General features: G+C 34.3%; 1 protein-coding gene across 1 annotated transcript; it reads right to left on the bottom strand.

Moving 5' to 3' along the window:
- Nucleotides 1–306: 306 nt before the first annotated feature.
- Nucleotides 307–21,585, bottom strand: POLB (DNA polymerase beta). Its single transcript, XM_011372785.2, has 14 exons — nt 21,348–21,585; nt 20,973–21,030; nt 18,525–18,591; nt 15,316–15,390; nt 14,641–14,699; nt 13,177–13,226; nt 11,299–11,350; nt 9,842–9,896; nt 9,676–9,748; nt 7,064–7,134; nt 6,338–6,424; nt 2,200–2,264; nt 1,568–1,707; nt 307–550 (listed from the first exon to the last, which is right to left on the bottom strand). The coding sequence occupies exons 1-14, from the start codon at nt 21,406–21,408 to the stop codon at nt 456–458; spliced, it is 1,008 nt and encodes a 335-aa protein (XP_011371087.1). The 5' UTR covers nt 21,409–21,585; the 3' UTR covers nt 307–455.
- Between the last annotated feature and the right edge of the window lie 1,636 nt (nt 21,586–23,221).

Below are 23,221 nucleotides of genomic sequence, written 5' to 3'. Positions count from 1 at the left end.
TGAATATGGACCAACCGAAAAAATATAAATTTATGAAGTTTACTAGTTTCTAAAAAAATATCAAACATTTTTCCAGAGGCTAGCCTCAGGGTGTACCTTAATTGACTAATTTGTAATCAGTAAATAGGAAGAAAGGTAGTAGGGTGATGTGGTTTATAGTATAAGGGTAGTAAATGAGAAAATAAAAATTCCCATTAAAGATTTGCTATCGTCTTACCTCTTAATTCTACTAAATCCCCACTAAAGTGTGATCATGAACATAAATATAAACACATTTGCTTATAAAATAAGAACAAGACCATCTGATAATCGTCCAAGAAGTTTTATTGACTACAGTGCAAGCTAAAGCATAAAGAAGAAACAATCATTTAAAAACACCAAAGACCCTTACATAGCAAAGGTTAAGAAATAAATTAAGACTCCTGTTGGGCTGTGCCTGGGAGGAAGGATAGGCATCATTCACTTCGATCCTTGGGTTCTCGGTATTTCCACTGGATATAGTCAAAGATGTCTTTCTCACTATCCACTGGCAGGGGTTCTCCGGCAACTCCTGCAAATAAATGGAGAAAAGAAACATATGAACCAGTTTTAAAATTCGGTTACAGATGGTTCAGGACTGAGAGTTGTACTGGACTCACTTGCAGAAGAAAAAGAAAATGGTAACCAAGCCACTGATAAAAAGATATTGGCTGCCCCCATCCTCCTACACGGGCTGGTGTTTGTCACATATATATGTGCCAGTGCTATAAAAGGAACCTGAAGTGGCCACTGAAGTGATCGTAATTCATTTTTCTTTCTGCTGGATCTCCACTGTAGCTACCATGTATTATATGAAATATACTCTAGTTAGTTCCAAATAAAAATGTGGTCCTTGGACTAGCAGTACTGGTATCACCTGGCAACTCACTAGAAATGCAGAAATCTTGGGCCCTATTCCAAAGCCCACTGAATTAGAATCTGCATTTAATGAGGTCTCCACATGGTTTGTATGCACTCTGACATGTGTAAAGCACTGCTCTAGTCTACAAAGGATGAAAACCCCTATACTACACTTATAGGACAAAAAGACAAACTTTTCATTTTCCTAGTAGAGAATAGTAAACCACAGAATATATTGTGTAATGTTAAGAAGATCCCTAAAGCAGAGATTAAGCAATTCTTGCTCTTTAAACTTGAAGAGCATGGGGCTGAAGCTACCAGGTTTGGCCTGGCACTAAAAGCAACGATACTTGGGTTCTTCATAAGTCTTAGAGATATGTTTAAAAAAACAAAAACACTTTAGGTCAGTAAGATTTTTTTTCACTGACCATCATAGGTAGAAAGAATTTAATCCATTCTGATAGGCCTACTAGAAATAGTTCTTGTCATCACAGGCCTTTAGCTGAGGGCCTGGGAGCATGTATGGACTGAAACCCCTTTGGTTGCCTGAGTGACTACAAAGAAATTACACTTAACTGCCATAGTTCAAAGCTTTTTAGAGAAATTAAAGTTGCTAGACCGAAGTATCTTTGAAAATAACTTCCTCTCCAGATGACTGGGATTATCTCTAATGGACACAAATACTCACCAGTGACTCCCAAGGGACGGATTGTGTATTCATTGATTGTGAAGCCCTTTTCTAGGGCATGCGCTCTCATATTCTTATTGAAAATATCACTGCCCGTGAAATAGAGAACACCACAATAATATTGATCCTTGGGTATCAATCTAAAAAAAAAAAAGATAAATCTTTTACATTTCAAATTTAGCAAAAATAGGACTTTTAAAATTGATAAGACACAAAAGACCTAAAATAAGTCTATGTGGCCTAATAACCTGAAGAGGAGACTATCATTAGGTAGACCATTCATATTATCCCAATCTTGCAGTTTAGGTTTTAGTAAACTCAGCTCTGCAAGAGGTATGGAGAAAAAGCAGTATTGCTTATTACAACTAACTTTCCTCACACAGGAAACTACTTTGAGCTGTGGAAGGCACTGTGATGAGATGCAAATCTGGAGAAAATAAATTAGATTCTGTAAACAGTCATTATTTATAGTTTCAGGCTAAACACTGTCTGTAGCAGGAACATATGACACTTCAGAATGAAAAGACATTCTAGACGTTTATGTGAATTCCAAGGTATACGGAGGAAGCGGGAAAAGGAGAAAAAAAGGAGAAAAAATAGTTAACAGGTCAGCAACAAGTTTTAGGTAATACCTGATATCGATTCTCCTGTGTGGATACTCCTTTTCATCATTTTTATTGGGAAGCTGGCATACACCCTAAAATGGATATTTAAAAGAATGCTTAAAGATGTTCTTAAACTTAAGGCTTAATTTTAATCAAATGTTAATGTGAGGTTATTTTTGCATTAATGGAGGCAGTTTTTGAATTGGGAGCACTTTAATTTAGTGGATTTTCTATGTACTATATATTATCACTACCTTCCTATATACTTTATGATTATTAAAGAACTACATAAAATAGCAGGCAGAGATTATAGTTATGAGGATTTGGTATTTGTGTGATTCTAAACAATAAGCTATTCAAGGAAAGTATCAAACATGAAAGACAGAGACCAAAACAAGCAGAAAAAAGTAATCTGAAGAAACAATTATTCAGGAAGAAAACAAACAAAAAAGCTATCAGTAATGTTCTCAGATAAGATATTCCATCCATGAAATAAGAGCAGAATATTATGAAAGGTTTAAATCAAAATAAAAAATATGACAGCAAAAGTAGAAGAGTTTGAAATTGAGGAAATCTCCCAGAAATTAGAAGACAGATGAAAACTAAGAAAATTTTAAAAGACAAGAAAATTATGGGATCAGTTTCTTCCTTCTCTACAGGTGAGTTTTCATTATACTTCTATAGTTTTCAAACAGATATTATCAAAGTCTATTTTGTTACCTTTTCCTTTTCCAGAAAAATGGGCAATAATTCTGGACTAGTCAGCTACCCATTAATATATAAAAAGAGCTACAAATATTGCCAAATTTCAAAATAAAAGTTTCAAGTGCTATATTCTAAGAAAAATACACAGTGACAGGCTTCTGGTCCTAAAAAGTAGACTAGTTGATACACATGTCACTAAAAGTCACTGTTTTTTACTCAGCAACTTAGAAAAATTAAAATCTATAATCTAAAGTGGGTATTTTCTTTAGCTGTTCTTATGGCTGAAAGATTAATGATCCCTGTTTATCTTCAAAATATGAAAACTACCTTCTAAGGCATTAACATGTTCCAACACAACCTTCAGATGGATCAGAATTTACTTCTATCTGGAATTACCAAGAGGTATTACCTTGCGGATATGGCTGTTTGCATGCCACAGGCAATGATCTTGCTGTTTGTCACATCAGTAATAGGATTTCATCTAACGGCTTTGTTCTTTTCCTCAAGGCTAATTTTATTTCCTGCACTTTTTCTGAAGTGCTAATGTTAAAGAATTTCTCTGTATTATTGTAAATTCTTTATTAGACTGAGTGGATTAGTTTTGTTTGGCATTTCAGTTAGGTAGCTTCATGCTGTGTGTCTGAAATAAAGCCTCTCATTTCCTCAGGGTAGTCAAAGTATCTTCTATTGTCCCTTGAATCCTTACTATAGATAGTTCACAGAAAATCATCCAAGGCCAAACTTGCACAAAATGCTAAAATTTGAATGGTACTTCATCATATATAAAGCAAACTGTCATCTAAATGTAGAGAAAAATGTGTTTTTCTTCGAAATACTATTATATTCGCAGGAAAAATAGCTCAATTACCTAAAGACCATGATTTTATAAGAAGATTTGGATAACCCTGGCTTTCCTAAGGTTTGATTACTATTAAGGGAATTCATGTTTTGAAGATAACTTTAAAAACACACAAATGGTCATATCTTTTAAACTATTTAGTCAGTGGTTATAGCAACAAGAGGTTTTGAAATGAAGTAGATATGGAATGAGAATGGTTTATTCCACCTTATAAATTGAATTTATTTTGCAGCCAATTTCCTTTTAGGAACCTAGAGATCTTAATTTCTTTGGCTATCTCTGCTAATGTGCATGGACTTAGGGCCATTGCTCTGACTCTTGCCTATCCCTTCCCCTAGGTATCTGCTTGGCTGAATCCTTTACCTCAAGTCTCTCCCCAAGTCTCATCTCAATGAGGCTGCCTCTGACCATCTTATTTAATACTTTCTCTTGCATGCCCATCTCCCCATACCCTGTTCTCCATTTCTTTTTTAAAACCAGTACTTATTATATTAACCTAACATACCATATACTTTACCTATTTATTACATTCATAACTACCAGTCCCTTCCCATACTCCTTAAATATAAGTTCTACTTAAATTAACCAATATAGCCCAACTTCCTAGAACAGTGCCTAGAATGCTTAATACATATCTGAAATGACTGAGTACACCTTCTCGTCCTACTGACACCTATTCTCACTGTTTTGTTCTTTCATATCACATACAACAAGGTCTGGACCGACCTAGTCTGGAGCAGTCACTGGGATTTGGCTGCTTGTGCACTTCCTAGGCAAAGGTCTTCTCATTTTTGATTAAGCAGCTCCTAGGATAACCTAGTTTCACCACTGTCAGCAACTCCATGTTCACACATACTTGGCTACCCATCTTTCCTTTTCGGGTTACTCTGGGCCCAACAGCTTATTAATTTTTCCTTGTATTCTTGCTAGCTGGATTACTACAGCCTCTGTTGGCTTTTCCTCTGGATCTTCTTTGAGTACCAGCAAAATACTGTTCATAATGTAAAAAAACACCTTTGCTATTGTACTGTGTAAACACCTTCCTGGTTGCTAATTTTGAAAACAGTCGATGCACTTCCCCAGTATGGAATCCCAGTGCCTTTCACAAAGACAACTACTGGAGGAGAGTAAGGCCAGAAGGGGTACCCAGAATATGCTCAGGCATACAAGGACACTCTCCTCTTATGAAACAAACAAACAAACAAACAACTTGTCTAGCTCATATTATTTTTAGGATTTTATCTGATTGAATGTTTTTTAAATGTAAGATTTATACATACTCATTTTGAGAGAATTAAAAATCAATATAAATTTAAAAAGGGTGTCATGGGATATATAAACCCTATTTTAAATAAGATCTCATATGTGTATATACTCTTGGACATAGAATAAGAGCTCCAAATATGCCAGATTCAGGAGAATAGATCACAGATTTAATCCAAAGACTGACTAGAATTTTTATTTTTACATTTCCCAAAGTTCTTTTGAAAACACTGATGTTTGGCCAACTAAGGCTATATACTTCCATAGCCCATTATAATCACCAGGCTAAATTTAATGACATGATTTTTTTTTTTTGTATGATTAAATATACATAAAATTTACCATTTTAACCATTTTAAAATGTGCAGTTCTGAGGCACTAAGTATAGTCATACTGTTGTGCAACTATTACTAGTATCCATCTCCAGAAATTCTTCATCTTCCCCAAATGAAATCCTGTATCCAGTAAACACTATCTCCCCGCAAGCTCTGGCAACCATCATTCTACTCTCTGAATGACATGATATTTCAATTATTTCAACCATCTTCTTCTACTTTTGGTTAAAATTACTCTCAAATTTATGCATTGAGACTTGCTAATTCTAGCATGTCCACTCTTTAAAAACACATTTTAATCATATATCTTGGGAAAAGAGGGGGCACAGAGAAAAGGGGATCCAAATGATATATGTAGGTGAGCAGTAGAATAAAGGAAAGCCTTTATTACCTTAGTTCTAGATTTCTATTTGCCTTCCTGTCGGTTTTTATACAGGGCCATTTATTAATATGTTCTTAATCCATTTGCCATTTGTCTTGAATCTTCAAATCTTAATTCCTAGGAAGACTACAGGATTTTGACAGTTCATCATGATGGGTTTCACTTTGAAAATCTCTGCAAGTGTCCCCCTCTATTAACTTCTCTACTTATCATTCCACATAATGTGTTTCTTCCCCCGTGCTTTCTATCACATACTTTGATTCCTTTTTTTCCTTTAGTGTTATAATATATTAATACACTTCAAACAATTCTAATCTCTTTTAAGAATTCAGAGTCACAGAATATAAAAACATTTGCTTTTTTTATGGAAAAGCTTATATGTCAAAATCATTACGGATATTTTTAAAATAGCAGATTATGCCTAGTGATCTATTCTGTTGGCACAGATTATTTATAAGTGGGAAATTTAAAACGAAATTCTTTATTTTGAGATTAGCATCCTGCTAATTCTTCTCTAAGTTCTAAATGGATATTTATTGACTGTAATATTAAGCTACAGTGAGTCACACACTCAGAACGGTTACTAAATAGTCAGATGTGTAAACTCAAAGGAGTACTTACCATGAACTTTGTTTCACCTTTTGATAGAGTATCTGTAATAAAATGAACCTTTTGTAACTGCTCCACAACACGATGTAACAGCTTTGGCTGTAGAAACATAATTAGGGAAATAAAAAAAGAGCAATTACTTTGTTACAGCAAGAAAACATTTTTTATATGTTTTTTGATTATCTACGGAGAAATTGCCAAGTTTTCTTATGTTCTGAGTAAGTACTTTTTTCTTCTAATGGAAAATTCATCTTATCAAATGAAACTTATTTTTAGATACCACCGTCCTTCATCAATATAATGATACCCCCAAAAAACATCATTTGTGTTTATCTGTTTCCTTACATCAAAAGTTAACTGCTTCATCTTTAAAAGGTATATATTCCAAAATCAAAAATATTTTGCTTTCGTGAGTTTTCTAATAGACTTAAAGTTTCTTAATATAATATTTTAATAGAAAAATTTATCTGTGATAGACAATAATTCTGGAAATATTTTACTAAATTTCATCTCTTTCAAACGTTAGACTATCCTTCCAATTCCTTGCAGAAAAACAACGTGCATCCCCTTTCACAACTTACTTTGCCTTTCACAGAATTCAATCAGCATGAAACACTTCAACTGACTTTCCAGACAGATTAAAACAAAAACTTATTCTGAAAATACTCAACTATCACTTAGAAAATGATATTCACTGCTAGGTACAACTGATCACATTGATTACAAATTCTGAGGAACCTGTTTAGTTGATTCAGAGGTAAAGCTTGGATGGGTCAGAAGAACATCCATGTCACCACTGGACTCTGCACCTATGACAACATAGAAAATGTATGGAATTCGTCATGTAAATTTATCTATTAGGCAAACATAGAACCAAGGTAATGATACACATAGAAGAGCCTTACTTATAGCCTAATTTTCTATTTCACTGTGCTTCATATTCACAATTAGTTAAAAGATTTCGATTTTCTGCCCAACTATTCAGGAAATTGAAGATGTCATCAGAATCTGGTATAAGAACAGTAATTGGCATTAGATATTGCACACGCTTGGTTAATTTAATGTATTAAAAATGTACGTAAGTATTCAACAGAGTAAAAACATTTAAAAATAGCTTTAAAATATATCTATAAATACTATATATCTAAAAAATCTCAAATTAAACAGTATGTTCTAACTATATAAAGTTTAATCAGAAAACTCAATTCAATTCTTATGACTGAACTTATTTAATGAATATTGGTAAAAATTACTATCATGGTATCATGGATAACAGCGTAGCACATTATAATGGCTTAGGCTTTCATTTGATCTCCACTCTAAAACCACATAACTTCAGGCAGATTATATATACTTGTTTAAACCTTTCACTATAATACCATGAAATTTTGTCTCCATTTAGATGGATTTTTTTCCACTTCAAATGTCGTTTTTTTTTCAGTATTGCAAATAAGACTATATTCCACTAGACTTCAGTTTCCTTGTCTACAAACTACTAAATATTACTTTGTAGGCCATTGTGCAACTAAATAAGAACATATGTAAAAGCATCTAGAATAGTACCTGGCACACAGCTGGCATAAAATAATTGTTGCCTCTCTTTTCATTTTTATAGGTATAATATATGTAAAACATACCGTTAGTCATTGAAAACTCTGCAGTGTCTTTGGATCATCACCCTATACATCAATAATCTTTAACCAGATATTTAAACATAAAGAAGACTAGATCGAATGTATGCTGATCCCAGGACATTAATAGAAGTTATTTTAACAAAAAAATTTATTGTCTTTTCTTCTCATTTTTTCTCCTAAAAGTTTGAGTGTCCTCCACCATGTACCTACCACCAAAAATGTACTACTCTATCGATTTAAAAACAAATTACTTGAGCAAAAAATCAGGAAACAACATGAAAGTCCATTAATAGAGGACTAAACTATGGAACATTCACGTGATCAAATGTTATGTGACTATAAAAAAGAATAAGGAGCTTTCTATATACTGATGTGGAAAGATCTCCAGGATGTACTTTTAAGTTAAAAAGTAAGGTACAGTACTGTGTATATATTATATTACCTTTGTGAAAGAGAGAGAAAGGAGGAAGCCAAGAATATTTATTCACATTTAGTTATATTTACATGCAGATACATTGGAAGAATACACAAGAAAGTGGTAATTGATGGGACAGTGGTGGGAGAGAGGGAGGGAAGAGAGTAAATAGGGTCAGGGTAGAAGAGAGACTTCTTAGTGTATTTTTTTTTTTTTAATATTAAAGCACATAACCATATAATCTATTCAATAATAAAAGTAAAAAAAAAATGTGTGTGTGTCTGTATCCAGAAAGGTTGTCATAATCAACTGCATGTGGCTTGCTGTGAATCAAAGTTCATGTTTTGAAAATATAGATTCCAAAGCCCCATCAAAGATTCTCATTTAGTAAGTTTGTAGCAGGGTACAGCAATGTGTATATTTTTTAAAAACTTACAAGGTATTTCCCAGACTTAAACAACTGGTTAACTTTAATCCTCTCATTTTGCAAATATAGAATATAGGATGTGAAGAGACAGACCTACTTAAAATCATATAGTGATAGGTTTGGCTTGAGGTCAAAAAGACCCCAGGTCTTTTGGCCCCAATCCAATGTTCTTTCTACTTATCGGCAATTATGGATTTAGTCCTTTTCTCTCCCCAACTAGATTCTTATAGCAGCTATCCAGCGAATTTCTGACAGCCTATCATGTATTTCCTAAGCAAAACTCCAAAGGTGGCCAGAGGTTCAGTCAGATATCTATTCTAAAAATTTTAAATGACATTTTTCTATGTCAATTTTTAAAACTAATATTTTAAAACTTATAGCACCCTTCCGAAATTTTGAGCCAATAACAGACCATGATTGTGTGGTTCCCACTTTGCTCGTATTTACATAGTAAATGGAGATCTGCAGAATATGGTTGTCGTGAGAATTGGTTTTGAACTGGTGCTTCTGAGACATTACTCTTAGATCCATTATGGAAAACTTAGAAAATACAAAAAATAAAACAAACAAACGAAAAAACCTACCCACAGCTTCACAACCATCTAGCCAAACAACCACTATTAGGATTTTAACATACCTAAAATTATTTTGTAAATTTTCATTAAAATTAGTCATTAAAATATTATTCTATAATAAATTCAATACGAATTTCCTCTAATTTTTCACACATATTTACTTCCATCTATAAACAAATAAACTACAGGATCTTAGTAAGTCTATGAAGTAACACAAGTTATATCTTTTTAATCCATGTTTCTCATACAATTTTAACATCAAGGCATGAATGACCAAAGTTAGGAAGGAAGCATGTTACCTCGTCTGAAACTGCCACAGACTGTAGCAATGTATTCAGAATCCACTTTTTTAACTTCATTTAGTACAATATCCTAATAGAAGAAAAATTAAGTCAGTATTCTAAAAACAGCTTTCACCAAGTGACATTCTCAATTCTAATCAAATACAATTTAGCACACTCTTACTTGCATTTGTAACATCTCTTCACGAGGAATTCTTTTCTCAAAGTCTTCAAAATATCTATAAAGACAGAAGAGGGAAAAGATTTTTGTGACATTTAAATTTTAAAAATTAAATTCCTGCCATATCAAGTGTCCTTTATACCATCAGTTCAAAAATCAAGATTAAAATTCATTAGGTGTCATCCTTTGTGATATTTCATATACTCCATCTAAACTTATTTATAAATAAACTTCTCATTCATATACCAAGAGTAAATAAATACATTTAAGTTAGTATATTTCCAAATTAGACTGCTTCCTATTGTCAAGTCAAGGGGATACAGTTTATTCTTAAATCTTGCAAAATTATTTTCTTTTAAAATGTTATCCTAGTACGGTCCTACAACATGGATGAACACTGACAACATTGTGCTAAGTGAAAGAAGCCACTCATAAAAGACCACATATTGTATGATTTCATTTACATGAAATATCCAGAATAAGCAAATCTACAGGTTTTCCAGAGCTGGGGGGTGGGGAAAAATGAGGAGTGACTGCCAATGGGTATGAGCTCTTTTGGGGGTAACAAAAATGCTCTAAAATTGATTGCAGTTATGGTTGTACAACTGAAGCCATTGAATTGTTGTACAATTGCAGTTATGGTTGCAGTTATGGTTGTACAACTGAAGCCACTGAAGCCACTGAATTGTTTACTGTAAACAGGTCAATTTTATGGTATATGACTCATACTTCAATAAGGTTGTTATAAAAATATTACCTCAGTATGAAATAACATCTAAGAATAAAGCACCTGTTCAAAACCAACTCTCACAACAACCAAGTTCTTTAGAAGATTCCTATTTACCATGTAAATACAAAGAAAGTGAGAACTATTACCGTCCTGGTCTCTTATTGGCTCAAAGTTTTGGATGGGAAGTGTAAGTTTAAAAATATTATGGTAAGGCATCAGGTTCAGAATGTTATTAGGACTGAATTGCCAACAAAACTCTGTTGGAGATACATGCTTATGCATGTATATAGCTTATGCACATTTTTCTTCTTTATTTAAATTTAGTGTTTCGTGTTCATGACCTATCTTCTCAGATAGGCTCTAAACTTAAGAGCTACACTGTGCCTGTTTATATCCTTACCTCAGACCTAATGCAGTGCTTTGTACAATGTAAGCATGAAATAAATACCTGTTGACTGACATACTTAGTTCTATGTATTTTCAGAGGATATTTCCCTCCTAAAGTCAAGAGAATGAGGGAAACACTCAAAACAGGCAAACAAACTAGAAAGCAATAATAAAACATATGAATAGGCATATTCTCTATAGGAGTCTGCCATAAATCTTAGCACATCTGAATAGAAAAATGATTGTGTTTAGCTAGTTTGAAGAACTATTATGATGTATGGAAGAATGGCTACACATTTTTACTTTTACATCTTAAGTGTCAAAAGAGAACTTGCTATCTTACTTCAGCCCAATTCTCTGATGATGGTTCAATTTATCTTCATTTTTTCTGAGATCTGTATAGAAGATTAAAAAAGTTGAAGTACCAATTTAAACATTTTTGGAAAAAAATGCTAAATTCAGTGATCCTTTTTACAAAGAACTACCTGGAAAATACATTGAAATGACTTTGAAAAAACAATGAAAAAATATGTTCAGATATTCAAATTAATTCATGATTTTTACTTACTGAATCAAAATTTTAATTACAGTTACATGAAATAGTAGATAAAACATACCAAGATCACATCAAATTTCACTAACTATAGCAAAGAGCAGCTCTATAAGAACCTATATTGCTTAATTTATGGTTAATAGCAGCAGTAGTAACCATAACTTCTGAAGGTATTATGAGTAACTAAACTCATTCATATTGTTTGCTTGTTTATTCACTCCTTCATTCAGTTAGTATTTGTTGAGTACCGATTTGTATAGAGACTGTGCTAAAAATCCTGTTGAAAGGAGAGGTATCATCACTTTTTTTAATTAAAAAACTGTCGTATCATAACATCATATGTTAAATCTAAAAGTGATGTAGTCCATTTGGATGTTCTTTTACTAGGCATGAGTACAGAAGTAAGCCTTGTTAAAGAAACAGCAAGGTAAGTATACTTCAGAAGTAATTCTTATAATCACATCTCTCTGGAAATGTAAAATGGAGAAAAATAAGTATCTTTATGATATATGGAGCACTTAGTATTTCTCATAGTTGTGTGTACACAGAAAACACTAAAGTATACGAGTGAAAATGAAACAGGAATATTGAGTTTGTTATAAACAGATGTATCAACAGTTATTATATTACATATCTCCGAACTGTGAAATAATATAAAAACCATTACAGTAGATCCTTGACATTCCCAAGGGATGTAACTGAATACTTCTGAGAAACAAATTTTTGAACGCTTTATTCAATATTTCACTCAGATAAACTATATATGCCACAAGCAGAAAAGCACAAACCCTCTCTGAGATGCAGATGTAGCAGAGTTCATTCTCTAGCCATATGGCTCACATAAATTCTAATTAATCATGCCTCTTAAGAGTCAGTTACTATCTTTAAGTATTTACTAGATACTAAGAACTCTGTTTAGTGCTTTACATACATTATTTCATTAAATCATGAGGCAGAAATGATTATGCCATTTTGTAGATAAAAACCAAGGCACCACAGTCATTCATTCTAATAAACGTGGTGGAGAATGGATTCAAACCCAGGTCAGTTTCTAAAACCTGTCCACGAACCATTCTGGGTTGCTTGCAAGTAGTTGAAACCACAAATATTAAATCCCAAATGCCACAGATGTACTTTAATGAGTCCATATGTATACCTTGAAATGTATGAAGAAATAAATTATATTTAAAGGATTGCTATATTAAGTTTAAGAGAAGGGTTTCATAATTACTTAGGCTCTATTTTTATCACTTCTTTGAAAGCAAAAATTCATTCAACAAGCATTGCAAGCCTCTTACAGAATCCTTCTCAATATATATAATAGCTTTTCAGCTGAATGTGTAGGACTTTATTATTGTCTAAAATTTTGTTAAAGAAACAAAGGGAATTTAAATCATCTAAAAATCTGCAAGTGAAATCACTGCCTTAAAATCAAAAAAGAATTTCTTGTTCTTCTTGATTTTATTCTGAGTTACAAACCTAAATATGTTTAAGATGAAAATATAAACTACTCTTTATATCTACTCTCTACTGTAGAGTTAAAAAGAAATCTTACTGTTTGTATCTACTAATTGAGAAAGAGTTTTTCAAGTTCTAATTTGTTAGAGCATTAACAGTCCTTCAGAACCATATTTAATCTAAAATTAGTGACCTATTTTACATACTCACCTTCTAATGTTTTAATTCCTTCATCTACGAACTTCCTTGCAGCAGATGGACTAGAAAGAAAGCAAAGCATTATTTCAATATTAAGTGAAACTCAGGATCCTTGTAACAAATAACCAGTAATGCCTTTTCTTGTCAAAAACCTATAGAGTTACTATTGAGCTGAATAAGACCTGCTAAAATTGCATGGTTATTTTGGTAATGTTCAGTTTTATTCGAAGAGAAGAATTCTTGAAATTTATCAAGGCATCCATGAACTTGGACATGAAAGAGATGTCTAAATAGCTAGGTGTTAAAGTGCATAGTACTTTATTCATAAAACAGACATACAGGTATTTGAAAACTGTTCATTCATTTCATGAGATTTACTGAGGGCCTATTATGTGCCAGATACTCTTCTAGGTACTCAAAATACAACAGAAATAAGACAAATAAGGGCCCTGGCCTTAACTATTTACAATCTACTAGGTAGAGAGAGAGAATAAATAGATACATGAACAAACAAGAAAAATATCAGGTAAATGAATTAAAACAGGGTAATATGACAAAGTAGTTGGGTCCTACTTTAGACTAGATGGTGAGGGATGACCCCTGAGATTACATTTAACAAAGAGATTTTGTACAGAAACAGTGTGGTACAGAAACTGATATTCATGTCAAGAAGGTAATACCGCATAGGAAAAATAGAACTGAAATGGGAGTCAGGCGATATGGCTCTGCCATAGTTATCACTTTCTGTATTGTTTTCTTGCCTGGAAAAAGAAGATAATATAACAGATGCTCTTTAAAACATCTTCTAACTAACTAACTAACATTGGGTCTCCAAGGAGTCAAGTTCATTTTCAGTATACTAGATTTAGGAATTTAATCTATTTTTGGAGTAACTTTCATCAAAATATTGCCATTTAAAGGATCATCATATACCTAAAAAAATTTCTCATTCCATGAAGATGAGTTAAGTAAAGCATTACAGCCTTAATAGTTCAAGGCTCATCTTTACTTTGCCCAGTGCCAAATTAGCCCCCTTTCATACTAGTTCAAATTTTAAGATAAAGATTCCTTCATTAAAAAATGCTTGAATGCTTGTTTCTAATTCATAAGGTACTATGCTTGGTGTTATGGAAAAAAGTTTAAATGCTTAAGATAAATATTACGCTCAGAGAAGCAAAAGAGGCGTAATCTGAAGGGAGTGACAAGATATACAGAGAGCAAGAGTTAGTGGAGTTTAGAGGAAGGAGAGATTATTTCTGGCTGGGGAATCAAACTGGTTTCATGAAGGAGGTAACATTTTCCTTGGATGGGCTTTCACAGTAGAAGCAGCATCTGGAGAACCAGTAAACTGCATGGGCAAAGACACAGAAGTAGAAAGGTATTGGTTTTGAAGGGAAATAGCATGCACTTTAGTTTGGCTGACATAAAAAAATTAAACCAACTCTACTATTGCATCTGTTTAAAAATAGTTCTTACCCAATGCCAGTAACTCGAGTCAGGAAATTGATGGATGAACTTGTATCATCCTGCCGAATCTTTAAGGGGAAAAAAAGGAGCATAACAATGATTTAGGAATGCTTTAAGGACTCAAATGATCTTATTGGAAATGTACCAGTCTGTAAAGGGACCAGAAGAGCCATTTACATTTGCTTCGATAACCCATACAGAAGTATTTATACATAATCTAGGCAGTTCTAGGTAAATAACAGAGCATCTGAAGATGTCTCATTTCTAATTTATCTAATACTTTTAAAAGACTTAGTCGTAAAAGACTAGAAGTGATATAATCGCGATCATCAAGGGTGAAATAGAACCTTACAAATGCTTGGGAGAGTTTAAACAGGAATTTTAAAAGATAAAATCTTTTAGTCAAAGTTTATAATCTCCCTTCTGAACGGTACTGAAAACAGGAGGTAATTCTATCATATATGCTAACAGCCTCTTAAATGCCACATAAAACAAGTGAACATTTTATAGAAATAAATTCAAATTTTTAAAACAGAACACTTAAAAGCTGTAAACGCCCTTCTTCTCTTTTCCTTCTGAGTCTCACTAAAGTGACATCAATCACCTTACAATGGTGCTCCATGATAGTTGCCATAAAGGCAGACATTAAAATCAAATAAGCAAACAAAGAAGTTACAATTTTACCTTTTCCAGTTTACGCAATTTTCCAGTTGCTAAAAACTCATCAATCTTTTCAGCAATTTTTGTTCCTACTCCAGGCTATATAGAAAATTTAAAATACAAAAGTCATATAAATATAATGTTTACTAAATGAATCACTAAAAAGTACAAAATGAGAAATGAAAAACAAATGATCATCACATAACCAGTACTGAAACAAAGGACAGAAAATCAAGCCCCAGTAACAACATAGTCTCCCAAAGATAAAATATTTAAATGATCGACAAAAGCCTTATAAAGCCTTACAACAATTCTAAGTGACTCCTGCATTTTAAAATTAACTTTGGTTGTAGAAAAATTAGAAAATATAAGTTGCATAAAGAAAAATATTAAAATTCACTTGTTAATTTCATCACTCTGAAAATTAAACTATAACCTATTTAACATCTGCTATATATTGACTTATTTTCTGCTTACCTATAAAAGCAGAGTTACTACATATGTATATACATACTTATTTTCTTTCAAAAGCAGAATCATACATCTTTGTAAAGCGCTTTTTTTCAACTTAAAAATACATCCTGAAAAAAATTTCCACATCAATAAATAAATGCAACTATATTATCTTTAATGGCTGCATAGCATATCAGTGTATAAATGTAATTAAATACCCTACAGGTGAACATTTAGATGGTTTCCACTTTTTGATATTATAACAATGCTATCATGAATTTCATCTGGAACAGAGGTTCTCAAGCTTTTGCATACATCAGCATCACCTGGGGGATATGTTAAAACACAGAATGTCAAGTCTCACCTTAGAATTTCTGATTCAATAGATTGCATTTCTAACAAGTTCCCAGGTGATGCTGATGTGCTGGTCTAGGTATCACACTTGAAGCACCACTGTCCTAGAACTGCACAGTCCAACCGCACAGCAGCCAACCAGCTGTGACAATTTAAGTTTACATTAAAATTAAAAATTCATTTCCTCAGTCACATTAGCCACATTTCAAGAGCTCACTAGCCAAATGTGACTCATGGTTACTGAATTAGCACTGCTCTAGAAAATAAGCTCTAAGAGAGCAGAGGTTCTGTCTTTTTGCTGCTTTATTCCTAGCACCTGGGTGAATATCTGGTATATAAGTGCTCAAAAATTATGACCTAATGAATTCTTGTATACATATAGCTCTACTGGTTTCTTTAGGATAAGTTCCTCAAAGTGGAATTGCTGGGACAAAGGATATATACATTTTGCCAATGTTCTGCCACAAGATCCTTCAGAAAGGTTGTAAACAACTAACTCTTTGGATCAGCAGTAAATGAGTGTCTTTTTTTCCACATCTTTATCCATACAGCATATCATACTTGACAGTTTAACAAGCACTATGTAGCACCTTGCTTTAATTTGCAGCTCTGATTATTAGTGAAGTTGAACTTTTTTTTCATGCTTACAGTTAAATGTTCAACATGCATAACATGTGTGCCAGTTACTTCCTACTGTCTCCTAGCCTTAAGTTCATCTTTCTATATTCTTTTTGTTTGTTTTGGTCTTTTCTTTTTGTTTTTTTCTTTTTTTACCCTTTTATAGTCTTGTTTTATTTTATATTTAATGTGTCCCAAGAGTACTGAAAACATATTCAAGTTTTGAAAATAGCAAACACCAGATAGTAATAAATAAGATTTAGTAAGTAGACTAGGTTTGAAAAGGGAAACTGCTCAGGTTTCTCATATCCTATGGCAGAAGAGACATATTGATCTAAAGCAATTTAGGCCGAGGCTATTTTTCGTACCTAACATTAAGGAATAAAAGACAAAATACTTATTCTGGAAATTTCTAGAATTATTGAGAAGCACTCATATGCACTAGAAAGTAGGTCTGTTTTAAAAACAATAGTTAAAAAAAAAAGATGACATTTTCATATTAAGTCCAGTCTTATGCTAAAGGAATTCTGGGTACTTTTGTATTCTTTCTGGGATATATCTTAAACTCAGATTGGAGATGAAGTGTATCAGAGTTTGACAGAAGTTTGCCTCTATTTGAGGCAATGAACAGGCTATTTGTGATTAACATATAAAAGGAAATTCAATGGTGATAAAAGGGGAAGAGAATGGAAGTATTTGTGGCTCCTGAGGTTAATACTGGGTAAGTTCACCAATACAGAAATTCGGAATTAAAGTCTAATGTATTTATAACTTGCTTGGCTAATCTGTTTGGGGAAGATATACTGATGTTGAGAACTATTTATGGCACAAAGGATTAAAACCTATACACCAGAGCATGATTTGTATTAATAAATTTAAGATAAAGATGTAGTACATGGCTAATGTGGATAATTTGTCATGTAATCGTAAGTAGTATAAGATTTATGGTAATGTTAAGACTCTGAAAGATGAAAATATAAAGACAGTTATAATTTATATTCTGAAGGCTCTCATGAGAAAATTAAGGACAATCAAATATTACTACCTAAATTCTAGAGGACTTTTGTGAAACACAAGTGGGTAAAGAACAACAGAAGATAATAACTATTGGGACCTGGACTAATCAAAGCCATGTCAGTTTGATATCTTTGAAGGAAAAAATATATATATATGGTCGTTAGTTTTGAAGAACTTAGAATCTTTTAGTGGGATCTCAATGAGAGAATAATCTGATTATCAATAGGTAAACTTTCCCAGGATATTTTTAGCAATATTATTACAAATTACCAAGAGAGGAGACCCTTTAGAAATTGTGACACTACTAGCATACAGGACTTTATGGAATTTGCAGAGGATAGGGCTAAATGCCATAATACACAAATGGGTTTAATCATGTGCTTATTAGTGGGTAAGATCTCTTTGGGAACACTAACTCACATAAGGTTCTATACCTGGGGATCAGGAAAAAGTAGCAGGGGACCAGATATGCTAGTACCACTCTGTCACCATACTCTCCTTCAGTTCTACACTCAAGCTGAAAATGAGTGTGAGTACATTTATATATAAAGAAAGAAAATTGAAATTACATCTATTTAATTTTTAAAAATCTACCTGATCCTCCACTCAAAATATTGAGCTTGAAAAATTGTGCTTGAAACAGCATAAATATTATTCCAAGAAATCAGGAGCAGTGAAATCTGCTTGTGTTGGTGGTCAAGGCAACTTTAGAGAGGCAAATTTAGTTCTGTAGGAGTCCACCAAATTTGTACATGTGTGAATTCTTCGATCAACTTTCTCACTAAACTTACCAATTTCTTAGCTTCCGCTCCACTCTTTATTTTGTGTGGGTACTTTGCTATCACAGATGCTGCTTTTCTATAAGAGAAAAACAAAGGAAAACCAATTATAAATCCAGTAAGGTCTTAATTTTTCTTAAATTGGAAGGCACATACAAGCAAATATGCAACTTAAACTTTCACCAAGATAATTAATTTTCCATATTCGAATAAAACTTATAAAAAACTCACATGAGCTGGCAGACCACCTATGTCTCTAATTTTTAAAAGTATCTCTTGCAACATCCTCACATTTGAGGATAACTGTGTATTTAAAACCAGGGAGATAAAGGAAACAACTTGCCTTCCCTTTTTAGAATTAAGTGGGAAATATCATTGGGTCTTTTTTTTTTAATAGCTAGTTTTTTGAAATTATTCATAACTCTCAGAAAAATGTGCCACCTAGTAGTATTCAGACCACTAGATACCCAATTGGCTCATGGAAAGCTATTTTTAAATTAATGGTTTAAACTGCTTTCTCCTATGCCCTTAATAACAGCTTTATTCCCCGCCCCCCCGCCGCCATTGCTCTCATTTCAGTTCCACATAAGGTAGTGATGTGTGATGCTTGCCCACCTCCACACATATCCAGCTCAGGAATCTGGTGACAGATTCAGTACACCCTGGAAGCTCACTGATGGTATCCTGTCTATAATTTCAATACTAAATGTGGTTTAGCATTGATGCTGATAAAAAGCCAGTAATACATCTAAGTCTAAAATATAAATATTGGATAATCTTTAGAATTCTTGTTTTTCATTCTATTCTAACACATATAAACATTTAGTCTTGGATTTCAACTTCATTAGCATAATACTGATGATCAGTCTGGAAAAGTAGGTTGAGGGCAGTTTGTGGAAGGAATTGTTTCAGTAAAGGCAAGTAGTTCCAGATAATTGGCACTATAGCTATGACAAAGCCTGAAAGGGAAGAATTAGATCATGAAAGGCCTTTTGTATGTTACAATATGTTTGAACTTTATAAAAGTTAAGAGGAAATATTTAATTATTTGATATGGAAGAATGGCAGGATCACATAGCTATTTTCAAAAGAATACTTTGGCCACAATCAAAAGAAATGTAGATGGGGGAAAGGAGGAACATGCAGGGTGCTACTGCTTTTCCAGACTTATTTCCAACTCAGACCATATCCCTTACGCAAACTGAATGAATGACTTCTCAGAAAATGTTATATCCCTTCATGTCTCAATGCCTTGGCATGTTTTGATTCCTTCTCTAGATTGTTCTTCCCCTCACTTATCCCCTGATGGGCTCCTTCAAGACTAAACTCCTCTCTGAAACCTACTGTGACTCAAATTATAGGGATGAATATCTCTCTGATTTCTAGATCATCAAATGTGCGACTAATAATACAATTAGTTTACAAAGGAAGTCACAAGAGGTAGAGAGGAGGGAGTGTAATCATCTTCGAATTATGCTGACTGGGAAGGGAAGGAGGAAGTTTAGTTTCATTTTGAAAGGTAGAGATAAAGGGAATATAGGCCTATAAATCTGGAGAAAAGCCCAGTGAGATATAGACTTGGAGTCATTAACATAACCAGTATCCAAAGCTGCCAAGGATGGTAAGGTTGCCAGAAAAAGTATGAAAGTGAGAAAAGATGGCTAAGGGCAGACCTCTAGAAACTATCAACATGAAAAGGTAAGCTAGAAGAGGTGAAAGAACAGAGGATTGTGCCATCCCAGAAGTCAGGGGTAAGACTTGAATGGAATGAGCTAGTAGTGAATGTTACTGAGAGTCCAATATGATGAGTCCAATAACATTTTCAGAGGAATAGTAAAACATAAAGTATACTGCAATGAGATAAAGCATGACTAGAGATGTAGGAGTCCGGACAAGGAACACAGAGTATACAAGAAAGTTCACAGTAAAATGGAGGAAAGACATATGGTAATTGCTAGCTAGTTGTTTTGTGCTTTTCATTGGGACATGTTTATAGGCTAAGGATCAGAAGCAAGTGGGTGTGAGAATAATGTATAGGATAAGGCCCTGGTTAGATGAACAAGGATGGGATCCAAAAAGGTGACAGGATCTGTCACAGACCAACCAGATGGAAAGAGCTGATTCCTTGAACTACATCTATTTCACAGCAGAGACCTCATCCACTGCCTTTCATTATGGCTTAAAATCAAACTGTATTTTCAGTAATTCGTGTGTGATGATGGGAAAAATATGTATCAGCCTATTTTCAGTCAAGAGTTGGGAGTCAGAATTGATCCTACAGAACTCTGCCCAAGTTCTCTCACAAATATTGCAGTAAAGTACCACCACGGAGTCAAACACTCTCAGTTCTTGCTTTTTTTCCCCCCTTGCAGATGTTCCAAATATCCACTGGACCCTCAGCCCTTTTAATTGCCACACATCCCAGAATGCTTGCTACCAGAGAATGCTGCACCGTCCCACCTGTAAGCATTGTACTTGTGGATAGCCTGGTTCACGTTCTTCTCAAAGTTTGCGAGTTCTGAAAAGGCAACAAAAGGCTCTGGTGAACAAGAACCACGAGTAAACAAATGAGAACTGAGTTTCCCGGAAGGGGACTTAACAGCCTTTTAAAAAACAATGACTTCCCACTTCTACAAGCTTTGACACAAGAGTTCCCAGCAGTACTGACAATCAGCCACCGCCCACCGGCGCGGAAGGACGATCGGCACAGAAAGACCGACTACCCGCTGCGAGGGGACGATCCCATTCACTGGGCTGCGGGGACGCGAGAGAAGGTGGGGAAGGCAATGGGGTGGGAGGAAAGGAGAAGCCAGCGGCCCCCGGCGCGCTGCTAACCTGTGAGCATATCGGTGATTCCCCCGTTGAGAGTCTCCTGTGGCGCCTTCCGTTTGCTCATGGTGGCCCGCACCCAAGAACCCCTGAGTGCTCAGAGCCGGGGACTGGCCCCCTCTCCCAGCTTTAAGGAGGGGCAGGGACTTGGAGAGGCGGGTAGGACCAGCCCAGCCCCGGCACAGACAGCGTGAGCCGCTGAACAATGGCTGCCTCTGACAGGAGGCGCGGCGCGCGGCGCGCGTGGTGACGTCAGGGCTAGGGCCGGTGCCGGCGGCTGGGCTTGAGCGGCGGTGCGCCGGCGTGTGATAAAAGGGAACCAAGAGGGTAGAGGGGACCTGAAACTTGAATTTGGCAGTTGGAAAGTGGATACCTCCGAATTACATCCCAATGGGGTTCCTATGGGAAGACCTGGATTGCTAACCTAAGACATTGTGTGTTTTCCCAGTACGCTTCTCTGAAATCCTCTTCCTAGTAGAGGAGTCCAGTTTTGACTCGTCACAACCTCGGATGGTGCGTTATATAAGGTGGTGGGTGGAGTGAGAGAATACTGACAACTGCTCAATGCACGAATTATATGTGCACAATAATAGTTGCCGAATGCATGGCGTATTTTATGTGATATGAGGCAACACCTGCGTCATACTGTCAAAACTTTCTGTAAAAATACAGCGCAGTCCAAACTACAATGGCATTCTCCTCTACTAGGTGCAGCAGGAGCCTGGAATGAAATATGCCAATAAGAGGAAAGCCTCCCATACAAAACTTTTAAGCGCATATGCCAACCAATGTCAAAATATATTTTTTTATCCTCCTGCCTTTTCCGGTATGGACTAAAGTGAAAAAAAACATTAGAGAGGGAGAAGTGCTTCACCTAATGAGCAATAAAACTATCATTACAGCATGATGACCTATATCTGAGAAATTTACAGTTCTGCTTGAGAAATGAAAGTGACATCAGCAGTATTTTCTTTCACAAGTGTAACTCCCGGAGTTTACACTAAGCTTCCAATTCCAGGCAATTGCTTTATGTGCAAATAAAATTATTACAAAATGATACCTAGTTGCTGTAGAAAAATCTGTAAAATGTATAAAAGGAGAAAATTGAAATCAATGATCGTCGAACCATCCAGTTTAACCAATGTTAATATTTTGGGACATATATTTCCAGTCTTCTAATCCAGTCCTCTTTAAATTCCCATTATTTTTCAATAATGGAATAATGCTTTAGCTATAATTTGTTTAATTACGTTGTACCTGGTTGTATTTTTTTTTACAATATCAGTGTACATTTTAAGTTATGGACATTTGTATTTCTGTGTGTGAATTTCCTATTTATATCCTTTGTTCATTTTCTAGTGGAGTAGTCATTTGTTAGATTTTTAATATATTACTACTAATCCTTTTTACACAATTTGTATATTTTAAAAAATATTTGTATGTTCCCTTATCCCTTGCCTTTTAACTTTATTCCGCAGCTTAACACCTTGATTCCTACCTTCATTTAGATATGAGTCTTCTGACTTTTTTTGTTCTTTTTTTCCCATCCAATCTCTATTCCAGGCAAAATAAAATTTCATATTATTTTGTTCTGAAAAATAATCATCTCATTAAATAAAAAAGTTATTACTTCTGAATAATGAAAGTTACTCTAGGGAATTGTGAGATCACTTTTATATAGTATTACACCAATAAAAAAAAAAATTAGTGCCAGAAAATCCAAGGAAAATAATCAATTCTCTGTCATCTTCGATCGATCGATAACATGATTCACTTAACACTCTCTTCATGAAATAATGTTTTCAATTGGCTTCTAAGATAGAACATGCTCTGTTTCCCTTCTTCCTTACTAGCCACTCAAGTTTGTTGTTTTGTGAGTG

Source organism: Pteropus vampyrus, unplaced genomic scaffold, assembly GCF_000151845.1.
Source record: "Pteropus vampyrus isolate Shadow unplaced genomic scaffold, Pvam_2.0 Scaffold8, whole genome shotgun sequence".
In the NCBI taxonomy this organism is placed as follows: domain Eukaryota; kingdom Metazoa; phylum Chordata; class Mammalia; order Chiroptera; family Pteropodidae; genus Pteropus; species Pteropus vampyrus.
This window is presented reverse-complemented; position numbering and strand designations above follow the sequence as displayed.

Coding starts and splice junctions, on each gene's coding strand:
- POLB (XM_011372785.2), bottom strand. CDS start 21,408: ATGAGCAAACGGAAGGCGCCACAGGAGACTCTCAACGGGGGAATCACC. Junction 11,351..13,176: donor AGGAATTAAAACATTAGAAG/GTGAGTATGTAA, acceptor TCTTCTATACAG/ATCTCAGAAAAAATGAAGAT. Junction 2,265..6,337: donor AAGGTGAAACAAAGTTCATG/GTAAGTACTCCT, acceptor TATCCATTTTAG/GGTGTATGCCAGCTTCCCAA.